General features: G+C 41.5%; 1 protein-coding gene across 1 annotated transcript; it reads right to left on the bottom strand.

The window, feature by feature from the left end:
• Positions 1-347: 347 nt before the first annotated feature.
• Positions 348-9810, bottom strand: LOC108766216 (protein artichoke). Its single transcript, XM_018515380.1, has 4 exons — positions 9435-9810; positions 5578-8670; positions 3892-4229; positions 348-2813 (listed from the first exon to the last, which is right to left on the bottom strand). Exons 1-4 carry the CDS (start codon positions 9739-9741, stop codon positions 2253-2255), a joined length of 4299 nt encoding a protein of 1432 aa, XP_018370882.1. The 5' UTR covers positions 9742-9810; the 3' UTR covers positions 348-2252.
• Between the last annotated feature and the right edge of the window lie 1239 nt (positions 9811-11049).

Here is an 11049-nt window from a genome sequence, read left to right as displayed (position 1 = left end):
GTCACCTTAAACGCCGATTCTCCGATAGTTGCTAGCGTTCAGACACAAATATTTGACCTAGAAGGGATACATAAAAACTTAAAACAGATTCGTGTATAATTTTAATATCTGACTTATCTGCGCGTCTTTATTAATCGTCTACAGACGTTAGACAGAATATCATACTTCTTGACTAATAAACAGAGTACATCGTTTATTTTCGAGAATTTTGGAAGAATTTATTCGCTTGCGGCAAATAGGTATAATAAAAAAATTATTTATATCTTGATGTTCGCTGAAAGAAATGTTTATTTGATGCTTTCCATTTGGTGATACGAGTGTCGTTCTATCTTTTTTGTTATTCATTAAATAACAAGAAAGATAGAATGATGTTTGTGTTGACTCGAGTCATTAAATAGAAAGCATCCAACTATCGAATGCTCTCGTATCTTATACTTTACAAACTCGCGCTGAAACGCTAATCGGACGTAGAATGCCAAGTAGCAAGCAGACGTTATTGTTGTGATTTTTGACGTTACATAACATTTATGACACGTCAAAATATCGTCAAAATGACTTTGACTTGCTACCTGGAATAGCTTCTTTTAAATTTACACTTTTCTTTCATTTTTTTTTCTGTTTTTTTTCTTTTACAACTGTTACCCTCTCATCGCCAGAGGATCTGAAATCCGCACAATCGATCGTTCGCAGGGATGAGCAATTTTTCCCCTCCGTCCCGTCGCTCTGATGATCTGCACGCGGCCCAATCGGAAATTGATGGTACCGTCGTACCGCGGGCGTTCACCGCAAAATGGCGCGCCATTTCGCGAGATCGGCGCGCGTGTGACGTTCTAAACCGCGCGGTTTGCCGAGCCATTAAGAAAACACAATAGCCACTTCACACCCGTCCGATCTCATTCGCGTGCGGCGGCCCTGGGGGCGGTACGTAATAACGCAGTGTTTAGTCGTAAATCGTTCAGCAAATGCGTGTCGTGTGTTACACGGAAGCAAAAGTTCATCTATCGTCTATTTCCCCCCGTTGTCATTTATAGCTGTCAGGAAGCACGCGCGAATTTCGAGATCGAGTTTCATACACACTCCTCAAAATTTCATATTTCTTGAAGAAGACTGGACACAATTGAAAAGCACAGGCAATAGAAACAGGGAATGATACATTTCAACCTATCAGAAATTGTACTGTATAATTCTGGTATACACAATTTTTGGTCGACATTTGTCATTCTCTGTTTCTATCGTTTGTAATTTGGAATTGTGTTTTAAGCTTTATATATTGTAAAGAGAATTGTTTCCTCCTTCTCTAAAGCACTGTTCGCCGTCCGCGAATTCGATCGATTTCTTGCGGATAAAATGACACTCATTATGTTCAGGATAGCTTCATGTATCTGCTTGATGTCGATATATTTTATGTTCTATGTATGTACATGTATGACGCGACATCTTTCTGATCGTCTGTCAGACCGCGCGTATTGATTTGAAATGCTTCACATTACTAATACTTTTCGAAGATCTCAATCCAATAAAGACCTAAAGCAAAATTTGATAGCGGTTTGGTCGAATTTGACGTACTTTTTTACAAATTTTCTTCATCGCAAAGATTAGAGAGTACGATATTTCTTGTCTTGTTCAAAACTTATAAGATTTTTTAAGAGTACATGAGAACTGCACGTGTAGCCAACATCGCTCGTACATCATCGAAATCTATCATCAATTTTCTGTTCTGTACAATTCTTACGAGACCTTTCATCCGCTCGATCGCGCTCGTTCGATACGATGCCACGTGAAGTGATTAAAGCTACTTGGAACCGAATTCAGACTCGTAGAAAATCCTTTATAAAATGCTCTATTACTTTGATAAAGATTCCCATTCGCTCGTGCATTCACTCACGTACACGCATACTCACTCGCTTGAACTCTTCGTTGCCATTAACGCGGAGATCTGGCATGGCCAGTTTTTTGGTAGTGATACTTCTCGAAAAATGACGCTCTGCATCGAGCATTCGTCGAGTCAATTATAGCACTTTCAGCGCTTATCACTTGAGCGCACAGCACTGCTAATTGCGACAATTTATCAGTTTATAAGACAGTTCGGCGGTCGTGTCGAAAATCGACATTGTCCGTTTGAGGCTCTCTGATGCGTGAACTCGAAACTTCCACGAGTCGAGGAGGCCTTCGAACCAGTTAACATGCTCGGATTGCTCGAGCTTTGCTTACACGTTCGAAACCTCCACGAGTCGGGAGTTCCGCGGCTTTTCTCATACATTCAGCGTGGTGTTGTTGATGAAGTTCGTGTGCTGACCGTCCTGGCTGGTTTGCCTGGCAGCGGTGTGGCCGGCTTCGCCGCTCTGTATGCTGAAGTGTCTATACGATATGTACTCCGGCGGTATCGGTTGCTGTTCCCTCTTGACTGCCTCCCGTTGCTTCTTCACCTTGAGGTAACCCAAGACAGATACCAGCAGGAGGAAAACAATGAAACCCATGCAACAGCCTACTATCAGGCCTAACCGTCTCGTCAAGAAGTTGCTGACACTACCAACATCGCCCATGGCCGAGCCATCGCTGCTAATTATTGCGTCTGGCGCGTCCAATGTCTTCACCTCGGTGCAACGGCTGGTCGAGGAATCCGTCATCTGCGAGCTCGGTGTGGACGCGAGTATTTCGACCTGCGTGAAATTGAGCTGCTCCATCGGGCCATCCTCCATCCGTGACGTCATCCAATTACCAAGACCGAATACACAGATCAGGTAGCGGGTGTTCGGCGACAGTTTCGACAGTTTCACTGAGCGCGCGTTTGGCTCGAGTATTTTGGCACGTACCTAGAATTTAGAGCGATAAAAGTGACGCTTACATTTTCGAGGACTTTGAATAAATTTAAAAGAAAGTGACATATTAAAGTGTATAAGAAATTCAATTTTTATAAATATATACATATATATATATATATATATATGTATGTATATAATGTTCTGTAGCTCTTTATTTATTTTTATTAACTAATTGTAAGAAAAGAAGCATTAATAAATCAAATAAATAAAGAACCAGTCGAGGATCTTAATGATATTATTGTTTAAAATAATATTTCTATAAAATATATTTTTTTTATAGGAAATATTAATGCTTTTCAATAATAAATTACCCTAGACCGCTATATGAATAAATCAAATAAGTAAAGAAATATACATATATCGCATATACATACATTTTGGTTGGGCTTATTAATCATATGAAGGCGTGCGAAACTATCGCTGAATGACTTGGAGCGATTTTCAGCGGAATCATATTTTATCGGGCACCTCCTTTCTTTTTCATTATACATACATATATGTGTGTGTGTGTGTGTGTGTGTGTTTTATATATGTATATATAATATATATATTTGTACTTATTTAATTTGTATTTGTATAGAATATATATATATATATATATAGATTATGTATACTCTAAAGAATTTCCTTTTTTCCGTTGCTGAAATAATGTAACGCAAAATTCTCGCTTGTGGAATAATGAGTGCATAGCGATGAGCATACCGCCATTATCCTGCTGTAATTACTAAAAATGGATAAATTCGATTTCTTTCGGAGTGACGAAAATACTTAATCCAGGCGAAACGCCGCGTCGCTTTTTTGCGCGCTCCCACCGATCGATCAGCGAGGACAGTGTTGGATGTGACGGCACGTTTTTGTGAAGGATGAGCTACAGCTTCGTCGAGAGAGAGAAAGAGAAGGATAGACAGCGAGGTACTCGGCTATATCGATTGAATCAAACGCCGTTTACACTTTACATTTTATCTGCCCCACCCGTTCGATTTATGCTTCGTGTTGTACCCGTGCTCGCTTTTTAGTGATGACATCGCCATGTGCGCTACACACAATGAGAGTGTCTGTTTTTCGGTACCTCGTCGACATTATCCAAGGCGTGATAGGCCACCTGGTAACCACGCAGGCCAGAATGATTCCTGCTCTGCCACGATACCAGGACGGAGAAGGGCTGAATGTCCTGAATAGCCAATTTCAGGACCAAGGGCGCGGTGCAGAAGGCGTGCGGGTCCAGATCCAGGAAGACCAGTCCGCGCAGCTCTGGCGGTTGCTCGCATCTCAACAAACCACCGTCCACGTCGTTCATTCTTAGTCCGCCCCCGCGATTTCGGTTCATCCCTCCGCCGACCAGCTTCTGGTGGTCGCGCAGCCATTCCCAAAGCTCTTGGGACTCGCAGTCGCAGTGCAGTGGATTCTCTGCGCGGATTTTAATGTTTGTGATTATCTTATGAAAGAGTCTGATCTCGACGTTTTATAGGTCTATCGGGCATTCGTTTCGGTGGTCTTTGAAAAGTTTTATCGCGCTACGACGTCATGATCACCAAGAAGATCTTGTGAATTACGAAATCTCGGAGTATTTGAATTTTGCCGTAAGCACTACGACGTTTACGGTACCCTGAATTACCATGACTCTATAGCCATTCCCTGCGGCTGAATAGCACATGATATTTTGCAACGTTGCTCGTGATTGTGTGCTCTGTGTTCATATCGTTCACTCGACGTTGAGGAGTTCCGAGTGTAACTACCCGGCGGGGCTATTTTCGGCTATGAGTCGAATTTGCTCGCATGCGAAGATATACCGGTAGTGAGTTTTGCATGCGACCAATCATCTCACCGGCTGAGATTGCTATTGTCGAACATAACGCGATACGATCCGTGTGAATGGCGTCACGTGTGCTTATATTATACGTGTAAGTAATATCGTCAAATGTGTAAGAGAATTTTTTTCATGCAATAAACCGAATAACTCTCAAAACGTATAAATACTTTATACAGGAAATGACTACAGAATGTGGCTCTGAGAAAAGCTGAAGATGACTTGCAAGAAAACACAGAGAAACGTTCTCTTTCTATTTTAATGAGCTTTTAGAAATATAAATTTTTTATACGAGCTCATACGCACTTTTCGACACTTTTAGGAGGTGAAATACTAAATCGATTAGTTTTGTTCAAAGCGAATAATTGACAAAACTATAAGAGATGGAAAAAATCCTTTTAAATAAAAAAAATTTTTGTCTATTATAAAAAATAAAAATTAAAAAATTTTTTTTTATATATTATAAAGTATTTTCAAAACCACTTAATTTTTACTTAAAAAAATTTTTTTCATTTTTTAGTGTCGATTTTTGTCAAACAAGTATATAGAGAAAATATGTGCTCCTTATTTCAGCCTGGACAACATATTAAAAATTTATCAAAATTGGAGGGAAATACTTTCCTGTGTTTTGTTATTAGTATGTTAGTATATTCTATTACTATTTTAAGATTTTACGTTAATAAATTATGTTTTTCACCTTTATTTTATTCGTTCAATTGATCTTTTGTTTTTATCTATCTCTTAAAAAGATGAGAATTGGAAAGATAAATACAGTTCATCTTACAAAAATTTAAATATAGATTATAATAAAGACATCATGTCTCACGGTTTCTTTTTATATAATTATTTTCGCAACTTCTTATAAATCGTAAGCGAATAAACTTTCAACATAAATGCGTATATGGTGAAATCGAAACACATATGAATACAATAATAAATCGTACTTACCCTCGGCCCGTAAACTCCGTATTTGCGTTTCAAGTGGTCGAAAGGCATTCAGCGGTAAGTTCGCTAAGTAGTTTCTACTTAGATCTAAAATCCTGAGCTTCTTCAGCGGCTTGAACGCGTCTGGGGAGATCGACGATATCCAGTTGCCGTAGAGGTGTAGTTCAGCTAAATTCTCCAAATGCTGGAACGTGCCCTTTCCCACTCCGCTTATCTGATTGTACGAAAGATCGAGCACTTGCAAAGCTTTAAGGTCAGGCGGGAAGTCCTCGAGCTCTTTTAAACGATTGTGCGTGAGATTCAGCAGTCTGAGGTGTTCCAACCCTTTCAATCTTTCTTGCGGTAATAACTCCAGTTCATTGATACTAAGATCCAGGGTAAGTAAATTCGAGAGGCTGCGAAATGCACTGGGCGACACTCTGGATATCATATTACTACCCATGAAGAGGTGCATCAACGCGGGAAACGCCTCGAAGTCTTGGCTAGTAACTATTGTTAAGTTCGTCCCGGAGATGTGAATTTCTTGAAGAGCTGGATACTTCGCCTCCGAGCTGATCTCGTGTATTCTCACGAGGGGATTAGCCGTGACGTTCAGCCAGGTTAGACCGGGTATATTTTGCGCCGAGAGTGCAACGGCAGGTATTTGCCGAAACTTATTAGCTGCGAGCTCGATCTTCCGCAGCATATTCGAGCGAGCGAAGAAATTCGCCGGAAGAGCCGTTAAGTGATTGTGACTCAGATCCACGGATATCAGGCGGGAGAAATTGACAGAGGCGAAACCAGTGAGAGACGCAATGTTATTGCCGCGTAGGTCGAGTTCTCGTAAACTGGTCAATCCGTTTAATCGCGACATGTCCACGCGGTGAAGAACGTTGTTGGCCAGAGAGAGGAATTCTATCGTAGTGGCATTCGCGAACACATCGTACGGAACCTCTTGGAACCTGTTGCCATCAAGCTTGACCTCCTTGAGCGCTTCGAGCCCCAGGAACAATGTTGCTGGCAGTACCCTGAGTAAATTGTTACTGAGCAATAGCTTCCCCAGATTCTTATTCTTTGAAAAGATTTCGGCCGGCATTCTGTAGATTTGCGACGAGTCCATCGCCAGATGTTGAAGAGATGGCAAACCGTCCAAGGAGTTCGCGTTAATTTGACTGAAGTTGTTGTATGATATTCTTAAAACTCTTAATCCTGGTATATCTAGGCGGTCTAATGCCGTGGCAGTGAAATGATTGTGCTCGAGATTTAGTTCGTAGAGATTGTTCAGTCCGCGAAAGGCACCGTTCTCGATCACGCTGACGGTGCAATTCTTCAAGTTGAGTGTTCTGATCGGCAATCCCTCCTGGAAGATCTTATCGTGTAACACGTTCAAATGATTGTTAGCCAGATCGAGGATGCGCAGTCTTTTGAGGGCCGTCAAGGCGTAAGGATCTAAACGGCGTAAACCGTTGTCCTGCAGATAGAGCTCTTCTAGCTCGTGGAGCTCCGAAAATGTCTTTACGGTCACATGGCTTAATCGGTTCATACTGAGCTCCAGGAATTTAAGTGCTTGCATTGGTTTGAAAGCGGTATCTTCTATCCGCGAGATAGAATTATTCGTGAGATACAGACGTTCAACTAGCAACAGGTCTCGGAACAATGGGGCTTGAAGACGAGTCAGCCTATTATGTCCGAGCCACATGATCCTGACCGAGGCCTGGCCCCTTAATGAGTCATTGTGTAGGACGCCGAGTCCATTGTTATCTAGCTGAATGGAAACCAAAGAGCTACCGCTGTTTTCGCTCTGACCGACGTCGTTCGACACTTGGAACACATCACCGAGCACCGCTAGAAGATTACCCTGTAGATTCACATGTTGCAGACTGTGTAGAGATCTCAGCGCGCCGGTTTCCATATCCGTGATGGCGTTGTTTTGCAAATGTAACTCAAGGAGCGATGGCAACGGTGCGAACACGCCACGTTTCACCTCGGTGATCTGATTATCCTGTAGCCGGAGCTCGCGCAGCTGCTTCGCCTTGGCAAACGTGCCTACTTCAAGCTCGCGGATGTTATTACCGTCTAATGACAGAGTCGAGAGGTTTTCACAGTGCTCGAGAAAATCACGCGGCACTTTCTCGATGTAATTTCCGCTTAAATGTAGCTGTGCTAATTGACCGAGCGTCGCCAGGCCGCGCGCATCGATCCTTCTGATGGCGTTTTGTTGGAGGTATACGACCGAAAGGCTCGTGCTACCGGCGAATGTTTCCGCCGGTATTTCGAGAATGTTATTCTCCGCCAGGAAGAGCTCCTTCAACTCGGGCAGCCTCGAGAACACGCCCCGGATATAGTGTATGTGATTGTGGCTGAGATCGATCGACCTGAGCTTTTGATTGGCACGGAAGGTGGCCACGTCAAGAAATACGATCTTGTTGTGGCTAAGGTCTATCGACTCGAGATCGATCAACGATATAAAGGCATCCTTGTCGACCGACTCGACCGCGTTGTAATAAAGCGAGAGGGTCTTTAGGGACGGACAGCAGCGAAAGCAATTGAGCGGAATGTCCTTGAAATTGTTGCTACTGAGATCGAGGAAGTTTAAGGCGTCTAGCCTGGAATAGCCGTCCTCTGGGAGCTGGGATATCTCGTTCCAAGCAAGCCTCAAGGACGTGAGATGTTCTAATCTTCTTAAGGATGTCATGGGGAATACTCTGATCTTGTTCTCCGCTAGATCCAGATCCTTTAAAGTACCCTCGAGTCCAGCAAAGGCGTACTCCGAAATTTTCATGATTTGATTACCCTTCAGGTTCAGTTTAATTAATGCGAGTCCAAAGAAACTGAAGCTAGGCAGCTCGTAAACGAGGTTGGCCTCCAGGTCCAACGCTTTGAGTAGGCTCAGCGAAGCCATAGCCTTTTGAGGTACGTGAGGTAGTCGACCGGATACGAGTGCCAAGGATTCCAGGCTTTTACTGAGTCGCGTAAAAGCATCCTCGCTTATTTCGCGGATCGCGGAATGCGATATTTGCAGATGCCTAATTTGCGAGCCTGCCGGGAAAGCAGCGGACCGAAGTTCCTCTACTTTCCGATCCAATTCGTACACGCTCAATGATTGAACGAGCGCCCCTAGAACAATTCCGAGATATTTCAGTCAAAGTCACTGACACGCTTTGCAAGTTATAATTGCGAAATGCAATGTTAAATTCTTCTTTTCATTTTTGGTATTTTTTACCGGATACTTATAAAATATTTTTATCGAATATCGATAAGTATAAATAAAAGGACAAATCATGTTTTCAATAAATATACATGTTGTGAGAATTTTTATCATTAAAAACTGGAAATCTGCGAAATATAAAATGTAACACAAGTAGCACACAGAATTTAAATAAATAGTTTCAGAAGCCTTTCTTGAAATTTTGAAATGAAAATATATAAGATTAAAGAAGAACGAGTATTAATAAATTGCATTATCTTCTTAAATGTAGCGGATTAATCTAAAATATTTTCTACTAGGTAAGAAAAATTAAACGTTTTTGCAAAAGAGAGGTACTCCAAAAATATGTTATTTTAAGATATATTTTAAGATATATCTTAGTGGATTTAAATGTCAAGCTGTTTGACATTTGAAAACTGACGGCTAAGAAAAGAAAAAAAAAAGAAACGAAATCTAACAAGGTATGTAGCTTATTAATTATTTGCAGATACTAAAACGATCTCTTGAGTTTTTCCGTTTTTTGTTATTTTGTGCCACAGCTGTCCCCGCCAGTATAACGTTACCATCGTTTTACGTAGCTACGTATCGCTATACAGTGGCTGTTTCTACTTATGTATGCGAGCGAAATACGTGTTCTCCCCGCTTTTTGCGTGTTGTATCGTGGGCGGTTTACCTTCCTCGCCGGCAGCATGTATCACGCCGGACAAAGCGTTCCTGAGGGACTCCTCGGTGGCACCTGCGCACTCCAGGAACAGACCGCCGTTTTCGAAGTTGTAACACGGGCATCCGGGTATTGTGTCCGGTGGTGGACACTTAGCACCCCTCGCTTCCTGCGTCGCCATGCAGGCCGCCAGAATCACCGAGTAGATGATACGGAAGCCGTCCCGACGGTGATTCCACCGTCGATTGTCACGTTCTCTGCAAGACGGGGTCGACGGTTGTCGCCACTTTCGCCTAGTTCGTGGCCGCGTCGTCCACATATTATTATTATCGCACCGCTTCGTTCCCGGCTCGTCCCGATTCGTTCATCGTTTCTCACGCCGACACTCGGTTCTTCGCACCGCCGCGGCTTCTGCGAACAATGAGAGACATCGTCGGAATTAAATTGGACGTGAACACGAGACGGAGCTCGCTATCGTCATCGCAAATACACGCTTGGATACATCGTTCACATATAAAGGCTCTTGAGATATCAAGAGTGCCTAGAAATGCTTCATGGGTTGAATGATACCATTTTTATCCGATTCGCCATCGACATAAATGAGACTTCAGCTTTAGACTCTATCGGATTTAATATCGAGATATTCTGAATGATTCTTGATAGCAATAGAAAACTGTAAAATGTTTAAGAATACATAAAAGAGGAAGGTTTAAGAATAAAAATAAGAAAATCATAAAACAAAAGAATTTTAAATAACATAAACATTAATGGGCTAATGAGAGTCACAGCTGCGGTAGTTCGTGCGAGAAAGAAACAATTTTTATTATGTATAATACTTATTAATTCTAGACGTTTCGGCTCCAATTCGGGCCATCCTCAGTAATTCGAATCGATATAATAATCATTTCATCTTCGTGGCTGGACAAGAGAGTGGCAACTCCATCAATCCATAAATTTTGTCTCAAGATTGAAAAATCTCGTGGCAGCGAATAGAAAGAAATTCTAAATATGATTTGCCGTTAGTATGTTAAACACAATAAAAAGAAGAAAAAGGAAATTGGAAACAGAACTCACCTGTACAGCCATGTAAATTTACTAATAATATGAAATTGTTTAATACAAGAAATAAATTTGGTCGTAAAGAAACATTCTGACTGTGAACAAGTCAGCGGACGGTATTCGACTAAGTGCGACAATCGAACAACAAATATGACAAACTTATGCGCGAAGAGATACGTAGAAACACAAATTACGTACAGTGATTGAAAATGAACCTTTACAATTTATTAGAATTTATAATTCTTTAACGGAAGAGTTAAATACAGAAATTGAAGCAAATTGATAAGAATCAAATGTAAACATTAATGTAAATTATTAAGAATAGACAAATACGAATAGTGTAAGAAATCGGTGTCAGATTGAAGATTTAAGCCATTATTTTGTAACTTGATATGGAGCATTTCAGAAATGCGTCGTTTATACAACCATCTCTCAGAATCTACAACCTTGACATCATCCCAATCAAATTCATGGTTCAATTCTAAACGGTGTTCACTTAGTACAGAAAGATTACCATTGCTTTTTCGAATATCGTTTTTGTGTTCTTTGACCCTTGTTTTTAAAGTTC

This window comes from Trachymyrmex cornetzi, unplaced genomic scaffold, assembly GCF_001594075.2.
Source record: "Trachymyrmex cornetzi isolate Tcor2-1 unplaced genomic scaffold, Tcor1.1 scaffold576, whole genome shotgun sequence".
Taxonomy (NCBI): Eukaryota; Metazoa; Arthropoda; class Insecta; order Hymenoptera; family Formicidae; genus Trachymyrmex; species Trachymyrmex cornetzi.
The sequence above is the reverse complement of the archived record's forward strand: the minus strand, read 5'-3'. Positions and strand labels throughout refer to the sequence as shown.